This window comes from Furipterus horrens, unplaced genomic scaffold, assembly GCF_987537825.1.
Source record: "Furipterus horrens unplaced genomic scaffold, mFurHor1.1.pri manual_scaffold_11, whole genome shotgun sequence".
NCBI classification, from domain to species: domain Eukaryota; kingdom Metazoa; phylum Chordata; class Mammalia; order Chiroptera; family Furipteridae; genus Furipterus; species Furipterus horrens.
In genome coordinates this window covers 7327597-7354415 of record NW_028327181.1, presented here as the reverse complement: position 1 = coordinate 7354415, position 26819 = coordinate 7327597, and the positions used below count along the sequence as shown (strand labels likewise).

Sequence of the window (26819 nt, the reverse complement as noted above, 5' to 3'; positions counted from 1 at the left end):
AGAGTAGATATCTTCCACATAGATTTCAAAGGAAATTTGCAATTAGTTGGAGGATGAAGGACAGAACTAAATTGGGAAGTTTTTGTAGACGTAAATTGCTTTCCCATCTTGGCTTTATATTTTATTAGATTTAGAAGACTTTTTCCCCTGCCAGCCTTACCAGACATCTTAAAATCCTGCCAGCTGTTATCTCCCGATTCGTGCGCTCAAGTTTAAAAGTACTGCCCTGACCAGTGTGGCTTAGTTGGTTGGGCATCGTCCCACAAAGCGAAAGGTCGCTGGTTGATTCTCTGGGTTGTGGGTTCAGTCTCTGGTTGGGGCGCATGCAAGAGGCAACCAGTCGATGTTTCTTGCCCTCTCTTTCTCCCTCCCTTAAATAAATAAATAAGATCTTTAAAAAAATAAAAAATAAAAGGATTACTCACCAGGGGAAATGGCTGTTCAGAAGATGAGCTTTACAAAAAGGAGGCACATCTGCTCTTTTTGTGGGAAAGTGGAAAAGGGGAAGGTGCCTGAAAACAATATAAAAGTGTTCAGCTTGAAATTTTCTAAATCCAAAGATAAGTTTAATGAATTATGTCCCTGTTATGTTTTATTTACCACTACATTCATCTTAATACTAAAATTTTGGTACAGGTTAATAGTGTAATAACCATAATAATGTAATAGCCAGATAGATAATTTTATATATTTAGTACATAAATTCCTGTTTCTTTTGAAAAATTAGAATCAAGTCTGTCTTTAAAGAGGAAATGCCACATCACACACACTAAGTTCTTTCTGCTTTAGGCTTCTAATATTGTTATATATGGCAAGATTAAATTAAATTAGTTATTTTTAATTACATTTATTGGGGTAACATTGGTTAGTAAGATTCTATAAAGTATTTAGAACTGTGTTATACATATTACAAATGTGGTTGTTAAATAAGATGCCAAGTTGAATTTCAAAAATATTCCATAACAGACCATCCACTCTCGATAAATATAAGAAAGAGTACAGATGAGGTAGTAAACTTACCTGTCCCTGCAAAGAAGTGAGGAGATGCTAACCCATTAGGTAATGGCATCTATTAAGCCCCTGAAGGAAACTCTTAGATACAATAATTTCTAAACAGTGCCTGGCCCAAGGATACATAAAGATATTAAACCATACTTACCCTAACACAGACAGCTTGTCTAAGCAGTTTCATAGTTCATCCATTCTTCTGAATGAAGCCTTCACTTTTAAGTAACAAAACATAGAAAGGCTTGCTAGATCTTTTTAGATCTTAATAACACTACTAGGGTTGCTCATTTGGCAGTACTGCCTGCCTGCGTAAGATTTTGTGGGGGTTTGGTGAGGTTTCAGTTCATCAGCTCTAGTGAGGGATAATAATATGGGCTTTCTTGCTGGTGAACAGGTAGGTAAGTAGCTTACTTTTGGCAGTTATATTATTTCTCTGCCATTTAGTGTCTTGGAGATGAATAACAGAATCTCATGCTAAAACAACCTTTTACTTTAAAAAAGTGATCAGCTTGTCCAGCACTTCTGTGGCCTCTGGTGCTGGTGATCCCCACATGTCTGTAACAATCCCAACAGGTGGCCCATAAAATTTTAATGTTATCTTATGGGAAAGCATTGTGAGTAGGGCTTACTTAAGAGGCTGTAGCAGACATATGTCTCAGTCAGCCTCAGTAGGCAGGAGTCGGGGAGTTCCTTATTTGACCACTGGCAGTCAGGGCGTGCCCAGCAGTCTTCCCTTGTGCAGGAGGAATGGGTTGGGGTGCAGAAACATTGATTGTTCTTCAAAAGAAACATTTATTTTTCTGTAGAGGAGCTAGTCCAGGTTTCAGAGAGAACAACAGCAGTTTCAGGGCACATGATAATTACCAGATAGGACCAGCTTAGAACGTTCGTTTGGTTGCATGTGGTCACACTAAAGAGGGAGAGGAAAATGTGTCTGGTACAGAATCTGCCTTGTGTTGTGTGTGCTGAGCAGAGCAGTGGGTCCCCTTGTGAGCAGTGACCTTGTTTGTGGTGTCAGATGTGTAGGCTCGGGCAGCACAAGCCCATCTGCAAAGTGCTCCGTGATGGGATCATGCGCGTGGGGAAGACCGTGGCGCAGAAGCTGGCCGACGAGCTTGTGAGCGAGTGGTTCAACCAGCCGTGGAGCAGTGAGGAGAACGACAATCATTCCAAACTCAAACTTTATGCGCAAGTTTGTCGCCATCACCTAGGTAAGTGGGAGTTTATTAGGCAGAGTACAACGTGACAGGTAAAATAGCAGCCCCCCCCCCACACACACACACCTCTTAGGGTGCAGCTGTGCTGCTTCTGTCTAATGCTCTCATGTATTTGTTTAGATCTAATTTTTACGTTCTAGGTAGTTAAATGCTAACTTTTTATGTGCACATATATTCTTCAAAAGCTATTTAAAAGTTGCCTAAAGAAGTAGTAACTAGTTTACTCCACGATTTTGAAAACTTAGTTGCATGACTTGGTATTAACTGCTTAATTTTATCCCAGATTCCCAGGAGAATCTAAGGAGCTTGTAAAGCCACCTCTGCACATGAGCGTGATGTGCCTCAGTGGCTGTAGGTCTCTGTACGGCCTCTCATTTCTCAGTGACGGCGTACGGAATCCGTCGGAAAGGAAAACGTTACAAATGATTAGTTTTCTTTCTTTTGAAACAAGGTTCTTTTTCAGTACTTACAATAAGTAGGTCCATGTTCATTGCTGTGTTTGCAGCCTATCTAAGCATATGTTCACGTGTGGAGATAGCATCTGTGTCATAACCAGAGTATTGCAGCCTGAAAGCGTAATTTTTACAGCAGTGATCATTTTGAATTTCTGATTGTGTGACCCTGCGGCGCCTCCCTAAAGTCTCCTCTCCGCACGCACTCTTGCAGCACCTTACCTGGCTACTCTGCAGCTCGACAGCAGCCTGTTGATGCCACCGAAGTACCAGACCCCACCAGCAGCGGCACAGGGACAGGCCACTCCTGGGAACGCCGGGACTTTAGCTTCAAGTGCAGGATCAGCAGCTCCCTCCGCGGGCAGTGCGTTCAACCCCACCTCCAGTGGCGGTTCTGCGAACCCCACAGCAAGCAGCTCCGCCTCTGGCTCCGTCTCCATGCCCCCCGTCTCGTCGTCGGGCCCCGCTCCCGCTGTTAACCAGCTAAGCGCTACCTCTTCGTCAGGATTCAGTGGTAGTGTTGGAGGGCCGAACCCCAGCGCTGGGGCCGCTTCTGCTGATAGAACGCAAGGGAACGTCGGCTGTGGCGGAGACCCTGAGCCTGGGCAGAGCTCCTCGCAGCCCTCCCAGGAGGGACAGGAAAGGTACTTCCTCACTGACTGAGACGCGTGCTCTCCGCGGGCCCCTTCTCTACTCCGCTTCTCTGTCCTTCTCCCTCCCGCAACCTCTTGAGTCTCTAAATCCGGTGAAGTGCTCTGTTGTGTTTCTTTCCAAGAGAAGGTAACAGATGGCAATCAGTAGCTTCCGTGTTAAGAAATTTGAGACTTCTTGTGACCTAAGTTATCAACTTATTATTATTATTAAACTCATTAACTTAATAGTGAGCTATCACTAATATTAATATTGGTATTATATAAATATAATATATGGATAATAGTAAGCTATTAATGTTGATGTAATAGTATTATAAACCACCTTTGTAGATTATAGCCACAGGGAAGTAAGGGGGTGTTGACAAAGAGGCCTCCCACTTTAGAGGCAGTTAGTTGCTGTCATATATGTCCATCTTGATACCGACTGGCTTGGTCTGCCTTTAGTTCAGTGATATGACACATGCCGATGTTACACTTGACCTTTACTCGTTGTCCAAAGAGACAGTGTGCTCTAGAGTTGACTTTATTTTTATGTAATTTATATTTAGTTTTACATCTCATGAGTGACTTTCTCTGCAGCGTTACAGACAGGGAGAGAATCGGAATTCCCACAGAGCCTGACTCGGCAGACAGCCAAGCCTACCCTCCAGCTGTTGTCATTTACATGGTGGACCCCTTCACCTACACTGCAGAGGAGGACTCCACTTCCGGAAACTTCTGGCTGTTGAGTTTGATGCGCTGCTACACAGAGATGCTGGATAACTTACCAGAGCATATGAGAAATTCTTTCATTCTCCAGGTATTTGCAAGTTCATTTTTTACCTTTTTGTTGTTTTTATGAAAGTAAATAAAGGTTCATGATTTTTTAAATTATTGGAAGTACATACAAATATAAAAGAAAGAATTTTTTAAAAATATATTTTATTATGTTGTTACAGTTGTCCCAATTTTCTTCCCCTTTGCTCCCCTCTGGCTAGTAACCCCCTCCCCGCCCAGTAGGCCCCCCCATTAGTTCATGTCCATGGGTCGTGCATATAAGTTCTTCGGCTTCACCCTTTCCTATGTTATTCTTAACTTCCCCCTGTCTATTTGTACCAACTGGTTATGCTTCTTAATCCCTGCACCATTTCCCCATTTCTCCCCCTCCCCCTTCCATCTGATAACCCTCCTAATGATCCCCATACCTATGATCCTGTTCCTATTCTGGTTGCTTAGTTGGATTTCGTTTTTATTTTTTAGATTCAGTTGTTGATAATTGTGTTTGTTGTCATTTTAGTGTTCATAGTTTTGATGTTTTTCTTAAGTAAGTCCCTTTGATATTTCATATAATAATGGCTTGGTGATGATGAGCTCCTTTAGCTTTACCTTGTCTGGGAAGCACTTCATCTGCCCTTCCATTCCAAATGATAGCTTTGCTGGATAGAGTCATCTTGGTTGTAGGTCCTTGCTTTTCATCACCTTGAATACTTCTTGCCAGTCTCTTCTTCCTGCAAAGTTTCTTTTGAGAAATCAGCTGATAGTCTTATAGGCACCCCTTTGTAGGTAACTCTCTGCTTTTCTCTTACTGCTTTTAAGATTATCTTTAACCTTTGGCATTTTAATTATGATGTGTTTTGGTGTGGTCCTCTTTGGGTCTAACTTGTTTGGGACTCTCTGTGCTTCCTGGACTTGTATGTCTATTCCTTTCGCCAAATTTGGGAAGTTTTCCTTCATTATTTTTTCATATAAGCTTTCAATTTCTTGCTCTCCCTCTTCTCCTTCTGGCACCCTTATGATTCTGATTCAGATGTTGGCACACTTAAAGTTGTCCCAGAGGTTCCTAAGCCTCTCCTTATTTTTTTCAATTCTTGTTTCCTCATTCTGTACTGGTTGACTGTTTTTTCTTCCTTATATTCCAAATCATTGATTTGAACCTCAGTTTCCTTCCTTTCACCATTGGTTTTGTGTGGATTTTCCTTCGTTTCACTTAGTGTAGCCTTCACTTCTTCCCTTATGCGTTTGCCGTACTGAAGCACATCTGTCAAGCCTGCAAGCATCTTTATCACTAGGGTTTTGAATTCTGTGTCTGTTAGGTTGGCTGTCTCCTTATCTGTTAGGTTGGCTTTCTCCTCGTCGCTTAGTTCTCCCACTGGAACCTTTATCTGTTCCCCTGTTTGGGCCATACTTCTCTCTCTCCTCATCTTGACAGGCTCCTGTGTGTGTTTGCCTCTGTGTCTTAGGTAGAGCTGTTGCTCCTGTTTCATTGTAAGGGGAAGAACCTTAGGTATGCGTCAGTACAGAGAGCAATCCGTTTCACCACGTTGTGGCACTGTATGTGGGGGAGGGGTCAGAGAGGGAACAATGCCGCTTGCTCAGCATTCTCCCCTTTTCCAGGCACTTCTCCCACTTTCGTATGGGATTGGCGTCTCTCTAGCTGTTGCCCTATCATTCCCAGAGTGGGTGGGTCTGTGGATGTTCTAGGGGCGTGGGGGCCCTTTAAACAAGCGGACTCTGCTGAGAGACCAGCTGTTTCTTCCTCTGCCCCAATTCCTACTGGTTTGTACAGTCAGAAGCAATGAGGCTTTATTTTCCCCAGTGCTGAGACTGTGAGCTGTGCGGTTTGGTCAGGAGCTGTGAATGCTCCCCAGGTGTCCCTCCTGACTTTTTAAAATGTGTGACTGCGCTTTCCTCTGGCCTGCCGCTGCCGCCACCACACCGTGTCCTCTGTGCCCCGACTCCGCCCCTCCTACCTGGCTGGATGAGTATTTCTTCTTTATATATTCATTTGTTGGACTTCCATGTAGCTTGATTTTTCTGGAACTTCTGGTTGCCTCTAGTTTTGAGGTAGTTGTATTCCTTGTTAGTTGTGGAGGGAGACCCATCTTGGTCGGAAGTCTCGTATTTTTCAAGAAAATATTCTTATTTGTAGCTTTTTGATTCAGCCATCATTACCATTTTGGTGTATTTCTAGTCTTTTTTTTTTTTCCTGTTTATTTGTTTACACAGTTGAGATCACACTTTTAAAAATATAATTTATAGACTTTTTGTACTTAATGTTATTTGTGAACATTTTTTCGTGCTATTTAAAGTTTTCACAAGCAACATTTTTATTTATTAATTTTTCAAGATGGGGGAAGAGAGGGAAACATCAATGTGTGGTTGCCTCTCACACTTCCACAACTGGGGGATCTGGCCCACAACACAGGCATGTGCCCTGACTGGGAATCGAACCGGCAGCCCTTTGGTTCACAGGCTGGTGCTCAATCCAGTGAGCCACACCAGCCAGGGCACACGCAGCATTTTTAATGACTGCACATCTTCCATATTTGATCATGCCTATACTCTTAGACACTTAATATGCTTCTACTTTTCGCTATTATAAATAAAGCTATAACAAACATCTTTATGTATAATCTCTTTCTCACCTTTCAGGTCATTTCTTAAAGCAGATTCTTAGACATAGATACTGATGAGCATTGCCAAATTCATTTCCAAAACGGTTATATTTGTTTACATTTCTTTCAGTAGTGAATGGGTATGACCATTTTTACTGCACCATTGACACCTTTACAACATAATAACATTTTAAAAAATTTTATAATCTAATAGGTAAAAACAATGCCTTGGTTGTTTGGGTTTTGTTTTGCTGTTAATTTTAAGCTATCAAATAGAATTAAAAGATTGAAATTTAAGATACCAGAATAGGTTGTTAATAATTTTTTATTGTTTGGAAGTTCTTTTCTCAAATAGTTAGACAATAATTCCAAAGATGCTACGTACACTATATATATATATGTATTATAAAAATTAAAAAACGGGTTTTTAAATTTAGGGGCATAGGGACAGTACATTAAGAATTTACTCCTAAAATAGGAACAGGATAATTTCTAAGTGACTGTAACTTGACTAATACAGTGCCACTTTTTCTTAAATTGCTGGTGTACGTTTGAAATACAGGATTTTATGTCACTGGAAGAAATTAGATAGAGTTATATTATGTTTGGCATTTATCTATTTTACAACTCAAGTTTCCTCTCCCATTCAGGTTAAGAATTCATGCATTCCATTTTCAGCGTTGTTGTTAGCAGTCCAGATCTCAGTTTCTAGTTTTGTTTGTGTGTGTGCCTGCAGATTGTGCCTTGCCAGTCCATGCTGCAGACAATGAAGGATGAACAAGTTTTCTACATTCAGTACTTGAAGTCCATGGCGTTTTCCGTGTACTGCCAGTGCAGGCGGCCTCTGCCTACACAGATCCACATCAAGTCCCTCACAGGGTTCGGGCCTGCCGCCAGCATCGAGATGACGCTGAAGAACCCGGAGGTAAGGAGCGCCAGGGCCGAAATGTGCAGTAAGGGGGCTTTGACATTGAAGATGCCAGCCAGGAGCCCTGGTGGCCCGCTCGGACTTCTACCTTTATTTAAGGGTGGTAGGTTTCTTTAATCCTGCGTTAAATAGAAGAGACGCTCCTGAATGTAAATTCTTTTGAGAAAAGAGGCCAGAAACTCTTGCTATTTTTTGATGTAGGACCTAAGGCAACAATGTGCTTACCACTTCTACTTACGTTTGACTTTCCAATATTTATCCTGTTCTGTATTTTTTGAAGCTAATCTGTGTCTTCAGTCACTAATTCTACCTTCTCTAGTTCTCTCTTGGTCAGCAGTTGTGTGGGTGTTCATTTCACAAGGCCCCGCATTTCCAGACCCACATTCTTACAGGGATCTGCTTTCTTTTCCTCTTGTCCCAGAGTTTCTGTATGTAAATGACTGGCTTTTCTCTCCGTCTTACTAACCCTCCCGCAGATAAGCACCTCACTAAAGTCAAACTGTTTTAAATGAAAGTTGTGCTTTAGCCTGAAGACGGAAGCGCAGGGCAGTGTTTAGAATGTTCAGAGCCTTCAGAAAGCAGTTCCCGCAACTTCACTGCATGGAAGATTCCCCGTTCGTAAAAGCCAGCACGCCCTGGCCAGTGTGGCTCGGTTGGAATGTCATCCCCTATACCGGAGGGTTGCAGGCTTGATCCCCGGTCGGGGAGCCTACGAGAGGCCACCAGTAGATGTCTGTCTGTCTGTCTGTCTCTCTCCCTCCCCCTCTCCTCCCCCTCCTCCATTTCCCCTCTAAAAAAGTGTCCTTGGGCGAGGATTAAAAAAAAGCCAACAAAGACTTCATAATAAGAGACCTTAAAAACATCAAGACTGCTGATGATTTTAGTTAGTAATGGAAGCTTTTTGGGAAAACTCTATAAAATGCTTATCCTTGTATAAGTAAAAACTTAGAAGTGGAAAAATGACGCAACTGTAGATGATACTGCATTTGTTGTAACTTGGTTCATGTCAGCTTGGTCCCGAGAGAGGAAGCTGCTTAGCTGACAACCTACATTCATTCTGGGATTATATAAAATTTCTATATTTGGCAGTTTTAAGTTAGTGTATTCTTTTGAGTTTGAATTTTTCACTTTTGTGAGCAGTTCATCACTTTTCTAAAATTAAAAAAATAAGTTTGTTTCTACATGTTCCTTATTTTGTCTCCAGAAATTACGTTACTGCTTTTTTAAATAAACTTAGTTTTTTACTTCTCGTGCTTACCCCACAGCTCAGACGCGGTCGGTCGTTTCTCATGCTTTGGTCAGGAGTGACCACAGTTTCCATTGGTAATTCATAGGGTTCCGCACTGTCACAGAGGAGAGTAAAGGCTGACTCTGTATATTAAGATATTCCAAGACATGGCATAATGTTTTAAAAAGATGATAACATTCTGACAGAACACCATCAGGAGTTCATGAGATAAAGTGAGGCTTAGATGAAAATAAATGCCGAAAATACGCTTTTTCCCCCTTTTGCTTTGGGACAGGAAGAGAAAAATAAATCACTTGACTTTACTAAAAACAAAAGAACCAAATGTTAGGAATAGTTACTGAGGTTTGTCCCTTTATACTTGCTTTATGGTAACGATGAATTGCTACATGCTGCCTCTCCCTCCGTCTGCAGCTAGGATACTGCACTTACATTCAGGAAATATGGCTGAGTGTCTGCCGGGCACCACGCGCCGTATTCGGTGATGAGGCTGCTGCTGCAGGGGACCACGCCAGGCCCCTGCTTCTCGGCATTCTCATTCTCTGCGCTGGTCCAGTCTTAGCAAGCACATTTTCACATCAGAAGGAATGTGTTTTGGTATTTATCATTCAAGTTTTAGAAGAAATCCCGGCACTAGTATCGCTTTTGTTTTTTATAGAGTTTGAGAAGAATGTGTTACCTAGTGACTTATCACAGGCTTAGCTATTGCATCTAAAATATTTGACATTTACCTGCTATTTCACACAAAACTTTTTAGGCAACCTCTACTGGACTTTAAAAAGAAAAAGGATTTCTTGAGAGATAATTCACGTATTATAAAAATTCACCCTTCTAAAAATTGTATAGTTCAGTGATTTTTAGTTTATTCACGAGGTTTACAGCTACCATCGCTGTCTAGCTTGAGAAAATTCCATCAATCCAGAAAGAAACTCCACGCCTGTTAGCTGTCACTCCTCGTTTTGCTCTTTCCCCAGCTCTTGGCAACCACTAATCCGCTTTCTGTCTCTGTGGGGCTGCCTGTTCTGGACGTTTTATGTAAATGGAACCTTACAACATGTTATCTTTTATGTCTTGCTTTTTTCATTTAGCATAATGTTTGAGGTTCATCCATGTCATGGTATAGAAGCTCACTGACCCCTGCATAGTTTATTCAGTACTCAACAGTGTACAATAGCTATGAGCAAAGACGACAATTAAATGCCAGTTTATTTAAAATGTTTGTCTTAGGTAACAGCTGTTGCTTGGATTTCTGAAATCACACACATACACACTTAAGGATAACATACAAATGGAAAAGTACTCAATCAAAAGTGTGCTGTTTGATGAATTTTCACTAAAGTAAAAATATCACATACCAGGCACAAGAAACAAAATGTAGAGAGCATCCAGAAACCTCTCCCTCCGGTCCCTTCCAGTCAGTCCCGTGGTAATTGCTATTCTGACTTAGAGCAACGTAGTTTAGTCTGTTTTTTTTTTACTTTTATATAAATTGAATCATATAATTGATTATCTTTTGTGTCTGGCTTCTCTTATTCAGTGTTGAGATTCATCCTTTTTATTGCTTTTAATGGTAGTTTTTAATTCTCTTTGCTGTTTACTACTCTGATTGTGTGATCATATCACAGTGTGTCCTTCCTCTTACTAAGGGTGGATATTTAGGTTATTTTCTGTTTGGAGCTGATACCGCTGTGAACCACACTTGGTGTTTCCTGTCTTTTATTTCAGACGTTCTGGTGGCTATGTGGTGGTGTCTCGTTGTGGTTTTAATTTCCACTTTTCTAATGACTAATGAGTGGGGCCAGTTTACTTTCTAAAATAGTAATTTCTTTTAACAAGGAAATATTGGCTTGGTTGGGTGCCCTACCTTATATCATTTAAACCATCTTTTTGTTGCCTGTGTTATCATTGCTATTTATATAGATAGTCCTGGTGGGGGGCAATCTATTGTCATTATTTCCTGTTGGTTTCATTCAGTGCTGTCCCGGGTTTTGTTGTAAACATGAAGTTGAGTGGCTTTGTGTTGATATTGATTTTGATTTTGATTTTGATTTCAGAGGCCCAGTCCAATCCAGCTTTACTCCCCTCCTTTTCTATTGGCCCCAATCAAAGACAAGCAGACAGAGCTGGGGGAGACGTTCGGCGAAGCGAGCCAGAAGTACAATGTGCTCTTTGTGGGCTATTGTCTGTCTCACGACCAGCGCTGGCTTTTGGCTTCCTGCACTGACCTCCACGGGGAGCTGTTAGAGACGTGTGTTGTAAATATCGCTTTACCAAACAGGTGAGGGGCGTTGCTGCCGTGGTGCGTGGGGGTCGCTGCTCTGCCTTTCCTGAGACACAAACCTGTCTAGCTTTTCTGTTCAAATGCAGCGGGTCCCCTGTGGGTGGGTTCTTTGGGATTTTCTTGGTTTTCTCTTAAGTGATAACTTTGATTCATTGGGGACCTCTTCCCCATTTCTTTCCTTTTCAGACCACGGAGGAGCAAAGTATCTGCACGTAAAATTGGACTGCAGAAGTTATGGGAATGGTGCATAGGTATCGTCCAGATGACATCTCTCCCCTGGCGAGTTGTCATCGGGCGGCTTGGGCGGCTTGGCCACGGGGAACTTAAAGGTGAGAGCCGCATGAGGCGGCGTGCGCGGGAGATGGGGAAAGGCTGGGCTAACGTCGTTGCCTGAGCTCAGGGGGGATGGGGACGGTACAGCTGGTAGTAAGACCAAAGCAGGTTATATTTCTACATCCTGTTAGATATATAGAAAACCAGTGGTTTTCAAACCCTTCACAGGCAACAAAACCGTTTACCTTAAAAAAAAAAAAAACTTAAACACTGCACCCCAGTGTATGAAACAGAAAGATGGTGCTTTGTTAATATAAAAGTAATAGTACAAGTCAGTTTAACACAAAAAAATTATGTCAGAGGTTATGGATGATAGTAGAGGTCATATATAAGAACAGCCTTCAGTTTTGTTCATTCATTGGTTTCGCTAGTTGATGGTGATGAGTTTTGTGTTTCTGTATTTTGCTTTGTCAGCACAATAGCAAGATAGCCCTGAATTACAAGGACTAGTAGTTGCAGATTGGAACAGCCTTTATTCACATTGCTGCTGTCTGGTATTCACTCTGGAAGCTGAAGAGAGCAGTTTTTTTTTTTTTTTTTTAGGTTGAGTCACCAATATATCTACCAGCTGCTTATATTTCTTATAAATACAATAGTCAGTCACGAAGCACTAACAGTAACTAACATAACACAGCTGGCCTCCGGCAGCTGCCTTGCCAGGCCTTAAGCCCCGCTTATTTGCTAACCCAGCCGAGCTACTGGTACCGTTTTAAAAGCCTAGATGATTCTTTTAAAAGCCCTATTAATTAATGACCCATTTATAAAAACTTCAATATATACATATAGATAGCAGAAGTTTTTTCTAAGGTCTGCACAAAAGCAGAACTGCAGGATTTGGCATTGGGACCATAGTTTGCTGACACTCATATTAGGGTACACACATTATTTCTTTACATGAAATTTAATCAAGTATTTGTGGAACCCCTGAAATGAAATCTTTGATAGAGATATAACTTGCATTGTAGTAAGTTCCTGAGTGAGTTAATTATTAGAGTGTAACAGCAGCTACACAAATATTACATAATATGTATTAAATAAGTGTTCTCTTAGGAATCTATTATACCTAAATTTTTTAGGAATAAATTACATTGTAGACCAATAGAAATATTACCCTTTTCATTTTTTAAAGAATGTCATACTTATAATGAATCGTACATCAGTAGCCTGGAGGTCTGATACATTAGGGAATTCATCATTTCATTTCTGTCAGAATTCTTATCTCCCCTCCTAGTGTGCCTCTTAGTCAATCTTATTTCTTAAAGGTTTTGAGCTACTCTTAACTCTTGGGAAAAGTTAGAGTGTAATAGAAAAGAAGAAGAGGGGATAAAAACGTAGCCCAGTAGTCTAGTCGCTTGGTATTTTGGAAAATTATTAAGGCCATTGCCTTCCCGGATATGACTTATTAGAAGGGGCATATCCTTCTTGTCTCTCAGAGGCATGGAATGTAAGTGTGACTTTCAAGGAATGGAAACATGGAGGAGAGCCTAATATATAGGAAATCAGTTTACTGACCTACAGTGTCTTCCTTCGGGGGTCTGAGGTCTGCACACATTGTGTTTCTGTGGGGCAGTGTCAGATATGAGCCTATAGATTTCAGAGTCAGCTTTGTGAATTTCTGTTCTTTATCACCAGAGTATTTGTGGTAAAAAATACTTACACCACCTTTTTGTTCTTATTTGATTTTAAGTATAGAACTCACATCTGTTTGATTTTTCTGTGGTTTTTAAAAATACCTCTCTGTTCTTGGCCACTTTTATTTTAGCCACTGCAATTTGAGGTTAATTAAGAATATGAAATATGGGAAAAAATTTTTATTCTACCTCTATAAGGGGAGAACAGCTTGTTTGGAAACATACAGAGTTAGAGAAGCCTGTAGGAGTATCATTTCATCAGTGGGATGCAATGTGATGGCTGTGCTGTGGCCAGAGTGTGACATGTCTCACGTGGGTCAGGGAGGTCAAAAGAGAGGACCCAGTCCTTTCAGTGCCCAGAGTGAGCAGGACCTGTAACACTCTAGGAGACATAGTGCCTTTGTTTGGAGGCAATAAACATACGTTAGAAAGAACCTTTTAATCTGCACCAACCTTTTAATCTGCGTAATTACTGTGGCAGCCTTTGGAGCACTTCCCTCACACCTACTGTTTCTTAGTGCTTTTGGGCTTTCTCAGGAAGGTTCTCCTTCGTTTCTGCTGCTCCTTGCCTTTCATGGAAACAACCGATTTAAAGCAAGCAGTCCACAAAAGTGAGGTTCGCCCAGCTGTGCTCTCCTCTAAAGAGAAGTGCTGGTGGGGGCTGTGAAAGAACTAGGCCTGCAGGAGGAGGAGAAAGGAAAGGACAGACCGGCATCATCCTTAAAAAGCATCTGAAGTGTCTAGATCTACCTGGGTCTGTGCTGGACTCTCACAGGTCATTGCAGACCTGACTGCAGTCTACAGAATAGTAGGCCTTTGTTTCTTTCTTAATGAAGTGTAATAAAAGTCCAGTAACATTTTCTTTGTGGCAAGGAGGGGGAACCTCTGTAAAGCCACATTCCCATTAGGGCCCAATCCTGGAAATTTACTTAGCAGGCAAATCTGGTAAAACACTCAAACCTCATAGCAATATGGATTTTAAAGACTGCATGACCGTGACATTTGATTTCAGATTGGAGTATCCTCCTTGGAGAATGTTCACTACAGACAATCAGTAAACGGCTCAAGGACGTGTGCCGGATGTGTGGAATCTCTGCCGCAGACTCTCCTTCTATCCTTAGTGCCTGCCTGGTTGCCATGGAGCCCCAAGGGTCCTTTGTAGTGATGCCAGGTAAATCTCTTCTTGTCAGTTTCATTAATGAGCTATCACGTCAGCTCAGTCCATTCGAACTTAAGTCCACAGACAAGTGTAGAATGCGTCTTTATTTTTTTATTTTTATAAAAGAAGATTGTACTCAGGGCAAAAAAAATGGAGACCACTTTTTTTGTTGACCATAGCTTGGGAGAGAGCCTACATTCTGGATATGATTGAGAGGTTTTCGAGTCGTGGCTAATCGCTGTTGTCTGACCCCAGCCTGCTGTTAGGCGTTCACGGTCGCCCTCCAAAGACGACTAACGTGGACACCAGCGTGATGCATGTTTCGAAGACAGTTGTTGGACAGAATCTCCAAGCAGCCTTCAGAGGGCATATTTGGAGTCTCTGTGCAGTAGAGGGTGACTAGGGAGGCACACGGGTGAAGCATGTAGTGCTCACAGTGCCCAGACCACAGCACAGGCGCAGTCCGTGCCAGCATGTGGAGAGCCAACGCGTTGTGGCCACAGATTTTCTTTTTTTTTTTAATTAGCAACTAAGCTATTTTGTAATTTTATAACAAAATGATTATATACTTTTAAACCTGTGTTTGCCACCCAGATATTTCTTTGATCAAATGGGAGACCTTGTCCACTCCCGGCCTATGAAAGTAAATAGCGCTGTGGTGTGAAGGACAGATGGCCCGTGCCGGCCTGCCCCACGCACCGCCCGGGCCGGCTGTGCAGCTTCTTTGTGCTCCGTGCTCATCGTGACGCGGGAATAAGGGCTCCTGCCTCGAGGTGGCCGTGATGGTTGAATAAGATAACATGAATGAAGAATTTAGCACAGAATCTGGGATGTACTAAGCATTCAATAAATGTTACTGCTAACAATTATTAGTTGAGTGGTAGCATTTCTACCGACCTGTATCATTTAGGAAAATGGTGCTTTTATAAATTGTGGACAACCACAGGAGGAAGAAACATGGGAGATTTCTTTTTTTAGAAATACTTCTTATATAAGTAATTAAATCATATTTGGTAGACTCAGTCCAATTTTATCTTAACCTTTCCAGGATGAAATGACGCTTGGGTTACCGTAGCTATATGCTCTGAGTCAGTTTCTTGAAGATATTTAAACACTTGTGTGCGACTTCAGATGCGTTCATCGCGACGGTTGTGTCAGATTGGTGCCTCTGCAGTTCAGGGCCGCTTACAGATGTCATTGCCGGAGTCACTCATTGCTACACAAAAGGAATTGATAGATTTTTTTTTTCTTTAAGATGCTGTCACGATGGGCTCTGTTTTTGGCCGAAGTACCGCATTAAATATGCAGTCATCTCAGCTTAACACCCCTCAAGACGCTTCCTGCACACACATCTTGGTGTTCCCGACATCGTCCACCATCCAGGTGGCTCCAGCCAACTATCCCAATGAAGATGGGTTTAGCCCCAACAATGGTGAGTGGGGGGCCATGTGTGCCTAGAGCTCAGCTTCTTCCACAAGACCCAGAGCGAGAGCCCGGGGGCTGGGGCCGCTGCAGGCCCCTCTGTGGTGTAACGCTCACATGCGAAGGAGGAAGGGGGGCTTGCAGGACAGAGAATCTTTCCGGTTTGGAAGATTTATAATTTGTCTGCTCTATTACCAAGACCAAATACATACTTTCCTCTTTTGGGTAATTCACTTTCTCCTGTTTTTCATTAAAGGCAAAAGTAATATCCGTTTGGTAGTGTACAGTACATGGGTGTTGCTCTTTCAACAAATATTTCTTGATCTGATTTGAGATGTGTAAAGACTACTAGGCAGTATAATGATAGCACCCGCCTTTAGCTAATCACTGGGAATCTTAATTTATTCTAAAACGATTCTTTACTTCATTATTCTTACTAGATTTTTTTTGGTTTGGTTTTACTATACTAAGGCATTTTTAAAGAAATGGTTATTTATAAACTGTAAGTGGCTCAATATGATGCAGCCATTTGCCTTGTGTTTTAAAGAACTTTTGACAGGTGCCAGCATTTACTTCTGTTACGGGGGAAGGTAGAAGGACACCACACTAGATATGTACACAGGGTGGGCAAAAGTCGGGTTACAGTTGTGAGTACACCAGCCACAGAGCTTATGCTTATGTTATTATTAATTACTCTATTCTTTCCCATGTGATCAACTGTAAGTGTACTTCTGCCCCACTCTGTTCATACCGCACACAGTAGAAGAACAAATAAGAGGGAAAGATTCAGCAAATGTTCATGGTATAATTCGGTTATGGGTGATAGTTTTCCTCTTTTATACTTCTCAGATTTTCTGCTGTGCGTGTACCTTACTTTTATGGTGTGGAAGAGGATTTCTTACTGAAAACGTGGTGCTTTGATCTGCTTGTGGACTTGGCCTCTAGTCTTAGGTCAAGTTCACTAAACCTGACAATGTGTGTGAATTCAGCCTCCAGTGTTTTAGATGCTAGTCGGCTGCGCAGATGGAGTCTGCTGTGTTCTTAGATGATGTCAGTTTTAACTTTGTTAAATAATTAAATTGCTTCTTCCTTTAGTTGTTCTGCCATCTTCTTAGGTACCTTTGGAATTTTATCTTGTGTTCTTCATTTCTTCATTCCATTACTACTTTACATTAGGAGATCATTGGAGAGGGTACAAAATGACAGAAGAATTTGCAGCACCTTGCACTCATCAGGCACACATTAAATCTTACTAATTTGTTAATAGCACCTGGTTTGTAATAGTCATAGGCCCCCAAAAGAGTATTACTGATTTAGTTGAGGGTATGGATAATTTTTTTTAATTTTGTGCTTTTTTTCCCTCTAGATGACATGTTTGTTGACCTTCCATTCCCAGACGATATGGACAATGACATTGGCATATTAATAACTGGGAACCTCCATTCCTCCCCCAACTCCTCCCCAGTCCCGTCCCCAGGCTCTCCTTCTGGAATCGGCGTGGGCTCTCACTTCCAGCATAGTCGGGTAAGGATGGTCTGAAGTTGGTTGTTTAAAACAATCTCGGCCTTCAGGAGAGTAATCCTCAAAAAGTGTCTTATCTTCACTGCACACAGCTTTCTTCTGGGTGGGCTTGGTCCCCGATGTGAGGGAAGCGAGTGTGGGAAAGTCACTCTCATGGTTTCATTTTGGGTAAAGGCAGGAATTTGAAAGAAATGTATTCTTATTCCTGATTAATATTTTTTCCAGAAGAATATCCTGTTACAGCTGCAACGGTGGTGTGTTTTCTCAGCATAAGTTAGTTTTGGTTGCTTGCTGCTTCCCAGTTATTTTTAAATTTTTGCCAGAATAGTGGTTTTTCAGAGGCTAGTTGGACAGTCCTGCTTATTTAAATGCAAAGTAACTGTGTTAATTGAAGACCACATTGTTGATGGTGAATTATCCTGAAGGGAGCCTGCCTGTTCTGTGTCATGGCGCGGTGCCTGTGTTTGCGCGGTCCGCGCTCCTCGGTGGCCGGTCTGCGGGAACGGCATCGCCCGCCGGAGGCTGGTTTGGGAGAAGTGGTCAGGTTGGTGGCAGGGTATTAAGGAAAAAACACATCATCTTTAGATACTGTGGGGATAGTAGGGGTGGATTGACAAAAGATGGAAGTGTAAAAGGTTCTGCCATACCTTGTGCGGACTTTGTTTGAACACTAGATGATTCGTACCTTATTACAGCATTGTACCTTCTATTTAAAATGCTAAGAGACTGAAGGGTTAAGACACAGGAAATTGCTGTGTCTAATGTATGAAACCGGACAAGTATAAGCAACCCTGCTTAAACTCATTTAGGCACAAAGATATACTTAGAGGGCTTACGTTTCTGTCCGGGGACTTTGATTGCCAGCCCTGAGTTTAATCAAGAGGAAGAAGATTTAAAACTTCAGTCACAGAGCTCATGAAACCAGGGAAGGTCAGCTTACCCGGATGTCCTCACTGCCTGCCTGCCTGTCCCCTGCCTCCTCCTTCGGGAAGGAAGAGATTTGAAATGTCTTCATTTCCTCCAAAACCATTTGTCAGTTAATGACAGTTTATTAATTCATTGGAGATGATTGTGCTAGGAACCAGAAACACAAATTTTACATTGGCTAGTTTTAATGGAGCGTTAATGGGAATTCTAGAGGCCAATAGCACAGCAACTAAGAACGCCTGCCCTCGGTGAGCACAGTTCTGACTTCCAGCTGTCCAGCTCACTGGCTTTGTGACCTTGGACAGGCTTACTTTCCCTTCTCAGCCTTGGCCACCTTATCTGTGAAATGGAGATAACAGCAACTACCTCCAGTACTGGTGGTTGTAATTCAGTTTTTGCATTAACAGAGGGTCGGTAATTGTATTGTGATGTTAGTTTTATAAGAAACAGAGGTGTGCTGCATTTTCTCCCTTTGTTGGCGTTCCAGCCCTAAAGGCTTTCATAGGAGGCCGCAGTTTTAACAGCACTGTTTTGAAGCTAGCTAGTCAGGTGGCCTTTTTCAGCGAGGACCACCTGTAGCCAGGTGACCCCGAGAGGTTTTTAGCATTTCCTCTCTCTGAATTGTTAAGCATTCTTTGATATTTAGTTAAGACATGACAACAGGGGAAAGAATTTGTTAAAGGTTCCAGTAAGTTTTTATTTTTTAATCATCTTAGAACTAATACAACTTAGTGTAGTGGTTGAAGATTTATTTTAACTTGAAACAGAAGGTTTTTGAAAATGGATTATTTATTATTGCTTATGTGAAAACTGTATTTTCAGCTCTGAAAGAATCAAAGATGAGGAAAATGCCAATTTCAGAAATGCACAGTAAATCCCTCCTAGGAGCCTGCTACGAGGGGGATAGCTGGAAATTAAAACGCTGCTTCCTCGTGGGCAGAACTCACACTGCTGACGGGTCAGGGACATCCGGGCCCTGCAGGTCCCGGGGATGCGCTGTGCCCAGTGTTGCTGACAGCAGGTGGCCGGGTGCACGTGTGTGTTTGGTTGGTGGCTGGTGAAAGAGCACACGAACGCGGAGGTGCCTTCAGCTGTCAGACTCGCTCTTTTCACTTAGTTTGATACTAATAGCGTGGCACAGCAGAGCTTACCTTCCGCAGAAAAAAACCAAAGAGAATAAATTTGTGCTTAAGTGACTGATATCATTCGTTTTGTTGGTACCTTCTGCCTGAGCCATACTTTTCATCAGGCGTCTGTGTGTGGCAGACCCAGGGCCTCCCCTGCTGACCTTTCTTGGTTACCTGGTATTTTTGTGGGAGGTGCTGCCAGAAGGGATGTTACTATTACAGTGTGCCGGGTGATTGACGAAAAGTTGGCGACGGTGGTCCAAGGGCACAGACTTCCACCTCTAAGAGAAGTCGTGGGATGTAACGTGCAGTGTGGGGGCTGTAGTCAGTAACACTGTGTTACATATTTGAAAGTTACTAAGAGAGTAGATCTTCAAAGTTCTCATCACAAGAAAACAATTTCTGTACCATGTGCGGTGATGGGTGTTATAACTAGACTTACTGTGGTGTTCACTTTGCAATATATACAAGTAGAGAAAATAAGTTATTGTTATACACTTGAAATCAATGTTTTGTGTTAATTATATGTCAAATTTTTTTTAAGTTGATTTTTTAAAAAGTTTTATTTGGTGGCAAATGTTGATCATGCTTTTGGGACTTTGTGTCTCAGAGCCAGGGTGAGCGCCTTCTTTCCAGAGAAGCCCCTGAGGAGCTGAAGCAGCAGCCTCTGGCCCTTGGATATTTTGTATCAACTGCCAAAGCTGAGAATCTCCCCCAGTGGTTTTGGTCATCGTGTCCCCAGGCTCAGAACCAGTGCCCCCTCTTCCTGAAGGTTGGTGTGATATCATACTTGAAGTTGGGAGTGGGGAGGGGAATGGGTGAGTGACTTACGCTTAAATTCAATTTTGGTTAGAAATTTCTGTCACCGTAGTCTTACTCTGTTCCCTGTTTCTCTCACATCTACTTATACTCTGAGAATATCTCAATTACGGTTATAGGTGGAGAGTAGTATTTAGGAGAGGAACCCAAAACCGTGTCACAAAGAAATGAGTCACATTAACACAAAGAGGAGACTTTGTGGGGTCCAGAGGGTACATCTAGGAGGGACACATGGTTCCATTTAGCCGTCTTCCTCCCCACTCCTGGGGCATCGCCGTGGAGAAGTTAGCCTGCGTGGAGGTAACGAGGGTCTGTCTTCTTCCTCCCCTGCCACGGGCTGCCGCGCTCCTCATTAGGGTTTAGGGTAGGGTGAGAGTCACACTTGCTCCTTCCTGTGCGTTCCTTGGAAACTTTTAATCCAAACTAAGGGTTAAGTACAAAAGATCGCCCACTTCCAGTTCGGGTGAAGGAAACTGGAAAGAAATCCATTCCTCACCCACAGGTTGGCAAAGAGCCAAAGGTTTGACAACATAACTCTGATGGCGGGGCCGTGGGAGAAGCCAGATTCTACGGCCCTACGCATTTTCCTTTTGATGCTGCAACCCAGCCCTAGAAATCTATTCAAAAGAAACTGTGGCAAAAACAAAAAATGGCCTATGAAAAAGATTAGAAACAGCTGAAATGTCCAGCAGTAGGGGACTGGTCGAATAAACTGTAGTAGTGGAGTATTAGTTGTCCATAACAAAATGAGAAATATTCTTACATAATCATTTGTGGTATAAGACACACATACATACACACACACCCCTGGAAAGTTAAAACCAAAAATAATTGGAAGAATTTTATTTTCCTAATGACTTTAACATATTATTACGAAATCAAAGAAGTTATATAAAATTTTATTTAATCTTTATTTTTGAATTAAAACGATCAGTGTGAACCTAGATTTATTGTTTCTTCTTTCACAATGTACATATTTTAACTGTTCTCTGAAAAGGCTTAGGAATAGTGACAACCTAAATACCTCTCTTGCCATGATTGTGGTTCCTATATACCATTTATTATTCAAAAGAACCAGAATTCTTTGGAGAAATAACTGATTCCAGGTCTGAGGTAAGAATTATTCAAGATGAACCTGGAACATCTTGTCATGCTTTTTAAAAGTAAGGCTGTTGCCTAAGATTATTAGAGTCCTAGCAAAGAACCCAGTAGCCAATGTGGAGGGACTTCCGTTGCCCAAGAATGGTACCATTTGGTCATCAAAAGGAATGGCGGTAGCAGTAGATTGAAATAAATCCATGGGTTCATAATTGTGTTGAAAAATAAAACATTTACCAGTCACCTATTGAAGCTGTTAGAGCAGCAACTCATTAACCAGTTGAGAAATAAAAGAGAAAGAATCAAGCATATTATATTGCTTCTCCTTTGCATATTATATTTCTTGGTTATTTAATAAAATAAACTGCTCAAACCATTAAGTGAAAAATTGATGGGAAACTTCAGGATGGATTGAGCCTGCTGGGACCCACTGAAGCCCGTGGGTGGGTAGTTACAGTCAGGTGGGACAGCAGGTGTTAAGGGCCTTCTGACGTGATGGGATGAGAAAGGCATGGCCCCAGTTATAAAGCCCCCCACCTCCAATAATCCAAGGATCTGAACCTAACGGACCCTCTGGAACTAACATCAATTCGTGGGAATCGGGACGGAAGAACAGCACCAGGACCTCGCACCACATGCACGTGGTGAGGCCTTCTGCAGACATGCCCTGCCGGAGCGCATTGTTTCGTCCCTTACAGTGCTGGCCAGCTTGCTCCTCTTTTCTCAGACCCTAGGATATGGAGTTCTGTGGGATCACATTGGGGTCACTGAGCAGCTTAGATTCATAGACACATAGAAGGCCAACTTCCAAGGACCTTCTGGGCACGTGCTCCGGCAGGCACGGCAGCCCCCTCTCTGCCCCGGGGCTGCCGGCCCAGGAAGGTAACGGCTCTGCTCTCTCGCCAGGCTTCCCTGCACCATCACATCTCTGTGGCGCAGACGGACGAGCTGCTCCCCGCCAGGGGTTCTCAGCGGGTTCCGCATCCTCTCGACTCCAAAACCACATCTGATGTTCTGAGGTAGGTGCAGACCCCGGCAGCAGAGCAGCTCGGTTTGAAGTTCCGTTCCTTTGCGCTTGTTTTTCCCAGCGTTTCAGCTGAAGCGTGGTATTCGTGGACGAGAGGCTCCCTTTGTGCAGTGCCACGCTGTAATGAAAGGAAATCAGTGAAGTTAATTTTAGCAGTCAGTTCACCAGCTGGATCAAAAATACATCAGATGTATCCAAAATATATCAACACTAGTCAGTATAAAACTATTCATGAGCTGTTTCACATGGTGTTTAAATACTAAGTCTTTGCGCTCTAGGGCCCATTTCATACTTACAGCATGTATGAGTTCACGTGCGGCCCGTGGCTCGGCCAGTGCGGCTCTCGGGAAGGAGGGCCACGGGAGAGCGCCTGGGGCAAGTTCAGGAAGGGCGGGGGGCCTTCCCCCGCAGACGGCGGCCTCCCGGTGCCGGGCCTCGTCCCCTGACCTGCGGCTTCCCCCCGGCAGGTTTGTCCTGGAGCAGTACAACGCTCTGTCCTGGCTCACGTGCAACCCGGCCACCCAGGACCGCACCTCCTGCCTTCCCGTCCACTTCGTGGTGCTCACTCAGCTGTACAACGCCATCATGAATATACTCTAACTAGGAAAGCACTTGGTCTCTCTGGCTCAGTCCCTTCTCCCTGCAGCCTCGGCCCAAGGGCCCTGCTCCACTCTGCAGAGGCCCCGTCCTCCTCTCGAGACCACTCTCCATAGCGCTGCCCTGTGGCGCCTCCTCGGCAGGCACATGGCATTTCTGCAGTGTTCACCACCAGGGTGACTCGTTGACACTCCTCTCGTGGACCCGGAAACTTCCCTCAGCAATGACTCCGCTGGTTTCGCGGGGAGTTTGTCGGTGTTGGTTTTTAAGAGGGAAACAGAAGAGACAGTGTCCTTTTGCACAAGAGTCTGTGTTTTCAGTCTCTGTTTAAAAATAAGGGTTGTTTGCCCTTTGGATGAAATCCTCTAGTTATTGGTGTATGGCCTGTGGGTTACCTGAACTCCATATCCTGGGACACTTAAAAATAAGAACCAGCTCCAGCCAGTACGCGATGTCACAGCGGGGTTTCTCTCTCCCTCGTGCGCCCGTCTCGGCTGGCGTGAGTGCTTTCGTTATCTTCATACCTGTGTGTAGACACAAAAGGTCTGGAGACATCATCTGTTTATTTATTTTAAGTTGTTTTGTCATGTGGTTTTTTTGTGAATTTCTTTCCATTTTTTTTAATTCGCGAGGACCAGGTACAGTAGCTGAAACCCAACTCAGACCCACCGTAGGGTTCTTTGACCACATACCTCTGTCCTAGAAGCCAGAAAAGGAGTGAAACAAACTGGGGAGATCATGCCTAAAAGTGATATATTCCAAACCGCCCAGCAGTGGGTTTTGCTAAGAACAAACTGGGTAAACATTCTGCCATGTTCTTTAATAAAAGTGGCCAGCGTTTCATGAAGGATAACATTTTTATACAGAAGGCAGTCAAGTTCAACCCAGAGCCATGGAGGCAAAGTACCTTCATTAGTTTTATATAGTCACAATGGAAATATATTTTCTAGTGAATTCTTATTGAAAGCCAGGTCTCTCCTCTCATTAGATCAAAAGGGACTCATGTACATATTACAATGGAAAGTGTTTGCTCATAAAATCAGTTATAAATATGGTGGATTTTTTTCTGGACCATAGGAATATTATTTCAAAGAAATATTACAACTTAACCATTAAATTAGTACTTGAAGTTGAACCTTCGTGGTGGGACTTTTTTAAAAAAAAAATGCCTTTTTAGAACATTAGTGGCTAATTGAAGTATTTTATGACTCCTCATTCTGGGCCCCAGAGGGTTGTCTGTAAGACCCCGCCTCTGCCCCTCACCTGCGTGCGAGTCTGTGCGTGTCTGTCCGTGGGCAGTGGGCGGTGGCCTCCTGGGAGCCGCTCTGGTCAGGCTGCTGAGCGCTAGGCATCTGTGGAGAGAACCATGCAAATTTTAAAAGTTCTTCCAAGAGACTACCATGTCCTGGTTATTAACAAAAAAAGGAAAAATGTAGTACTGATAGGATTTTGTAAAAGTATTTTTCTTGAAATAATCTAACGTTTAAAACATTATATTAAAAAAAGTGGTGTGGTGGGAATGTGAAAGCGGAGAAAGACCTTGTAAATGGATGCTTTTGTTCTCTGTTCCACCGATCGGGGCAGGGGGGACGACTTTCGCAATGTATAGGTTAAAAAATCTGATATATCAAAATCATTTGTATCTAATGTGTACAGTGTAAAATTGACTTTAAAATATTGCAGTGCTATTTTTTCTTAATCAGAAAGGAAAAATTCTCAAGGCCTTTTGAAGAGCATAAGATGATGAAGATTGTAAACTTGTATAAAATTATCTTGGTGAGAAGACAAATTGTAAAGTAGATATTTGTAATCTTTTACCACTTTGGGGTTGCTTTTTTTTCCAGAATTCATCAGAACTTTGAATTTTTTTTAAATGGGCTGTTTTTAATGCAGGGGCTTTTCTTCTAAGCAAAAAAGGAAAAAAAAAAAAAAAAGAAAGAAAAAGAGAAAGAAAAAAACCCACAAAAAACAAAAAACCCCTACAAAAATTTTTAAAAAAAGGCAGCAAAGGGTAGTTTTCATCTGGTGTCTTTTATTTAAGTTTTTTAAGTTAAGAAAAGCTGGTGACATATTTATACGTTTTTGTGCAAAAATAAATGAATGGCAATAGATTTTAAAAAATCTTATTATGTACTTCTGTGTGAAAAAGTCTGTATAATATTTCCCTTAAATATGCATTATTTTACTTGTGAGTTTTTTACTGAATTAATCTGAAATGTACAAGCCCTGGATTTGCTACAGAGTGAGAACTTATTTTATTTTTTCTTTATTTTTAATTTTTGAAATTCTGCAGAAATCAGAACTCTTACCCCGGTTTGAACTAAAAGGGGGACGGGGTGGGAGGGGGGTTCCGGCATGCGCGTCCCTACATCTCAGAACCTTTTTTACATGTAAAAGCTGTACATTTCTGGGAAGTTCTGAACTCCTTTTGTTTCCTTTTTTCCTTCAGGCATTTTGCAGTGAGCTTCTTTTATATATAGCAAACAATTTGAAAGAATACAAAAATATGTGAAGTTCATTTAAAAAAAAACTACAGTATAGCGCTGGTACAGTACACTAAAAGACTTTGATAAAAAGAAACAATACTAAAAGGCCTCCATTTTAAATGTCATTCATATATACCTTGTGAATGAGAGCTATATACTTTTACACACTTTTTTAGAGGAATAAATTATTGAATTACTGAAACTTTGAGTGGCTTTTTTCCCCTCCCATCCTGCCTTTATAATAAAAGCGGTCTACACCTATTCAAATGGCGTGTTACGGATTGAACATTGCTTGACTGGGTACGTTCCCGGGTAAAACGGACACAGAACTTTACTGCCCCTCGTTATCCCAGCCAACAGCCATTCCCAGGTGGCCTTCTCATACTCCAAAGTGCAAGGTCACTCCGAGATGAGTTGTAGGGCGCACGCCCCATTGAATTAGGAGCCCTGGCGCTTAGCTCTTCACTGTTCTGAGTCACATTTAATGGTGTCTCCCAACTCTTCAGATTTGTGGTCCATCCTGGAACACAATACAGGTCTGCAATTCTTTCATTCTCTTGACAGTCCCAGCCGGTCTCTCTTTGCTGTCCCTTAGAAATCACAGACACACCTCCCTTCACGTTTCCCCGATTTGCACGCTGGCGACAGTCACGTGCCATCTAACACGCCACACGCAAGCAAGGCGCTCGTGGGCTGCACAGTGTCCGCCGCGTTGTTCCCTCCTCCTCGAGTCCATCTGGGAGGAAAAACCACACGCTCCGGGGGCAGTATGTCTCATTAAGTTTTCCTCCATCTATTTAGAAACCTGTATATCGCTCTGGATCTAGAGATAAAACTGGTGAGACCCCTGAGCCTCAGCTGTTGGGTCTGCAAAAGAGGACGAAGGCGTTTCCCTGATAATTTGATTTGCAAGCTCAAAGCCATGTCCTCGTCGTTAAGTTGTACCGTTGACGAAGACGGATAAAAACAAGGCCGCGTTTTTCAGTTCAAAGATGATACTGCTTTCTCTCTCTCATCCAGGCACCACCACCCTGTAATGCTGCTGGCCAAGAGCATTAGTGAAGAATTTAATACAGTATTTAAATCTTTAAACACATTTCCTAGATCCACTGTAATCAGATCAGTCCAACGACTCCTGTGTTCCCTTAAACATCAGAATTAGGTGGTATTTTTACAAGCGTTCATTAGCTTCGATGCTTTGCCGGTGCGTTCGGCGGTGCTTTGTCCCACAATTAGTGAAGGGTGGTTTTACTTGTGCTAGGAATTTGGCTTTCATAACCCCTTCTAGCTGTACCAATTTGGCAACGGTAACTAAATCTCTTTGAGGTGGGAAAAATTACTTGTGGGATGCATTTAAAACATTTTGCAACTTAGATGTAGATGAATCTGACTTGGCATTCAGGCACCACCAGCTTTCAGCTGTTTGCCTTGCTCAGCTTCTGCTAGACCCCAAGTGATCTCCTCCAACGATGCCGTAACCGAGTTTTATGTTTCTGCTCCTCAGGAAATCACG

At 42.5% G+C, this 26819-nt stretch overlaps 1 protein-coding gene across 2 annotated transcripts in view; it reads left to right on the top strand.

The window, feature by feature from the left end:
• MED13L (mediator complex subunit 13L) overlaps positions 1 to 22823 on the top strand; it is a 244806-nt gene extending 221983 nt beyond the window's left edge. For both annotated transcript variants that reach the window (XM_090290784.1, XM_090290783.1), the window contains exons 20-31: positions 2027 to 2219; positions 2892 to 3321; positions 3910 to 4129; positions 7441 to 7629; positions 10933 to 11156; positions 11346 to 11488; positions 14136 to 14294; positions 15538 to 15714; positions 17071 to 17228; positions 19890 to 20051; positions 22103 to 22215; positions 22691 to 22823. In XM_090290784.1, coding sequence (XP_090146910.1) covers positions 2027 to 2219; positions 2892 to 3321; positions 3910 to 4129; positions 7441 to 7629; positions 10933 to 11156; positions 11346 to 11488; positions 14136 to 14294; positions 15538 to 15714; positions 17071 to 17228; positions 19890 to 20051; positions 22103 to 22215; positions 22691 to 22823 — 2301 coding nt within the window. The remainder of the gene's footprint in view (positions 1 to 2026; positions 2220 to 2891; positions 3322 to 3909; positions 4130 to 7440; positions 7630 to 10932; positions 11157 to 11345; positions 11489 to 14135; positions 14295 to 15537; positions 15715 to 17070; positions 17229 to 19889; positions 20052 to 22102; positions 22216 to 22690) is intronic.
• Positions 22824 to 26819: the final 3996 nt, after the last annotated feature.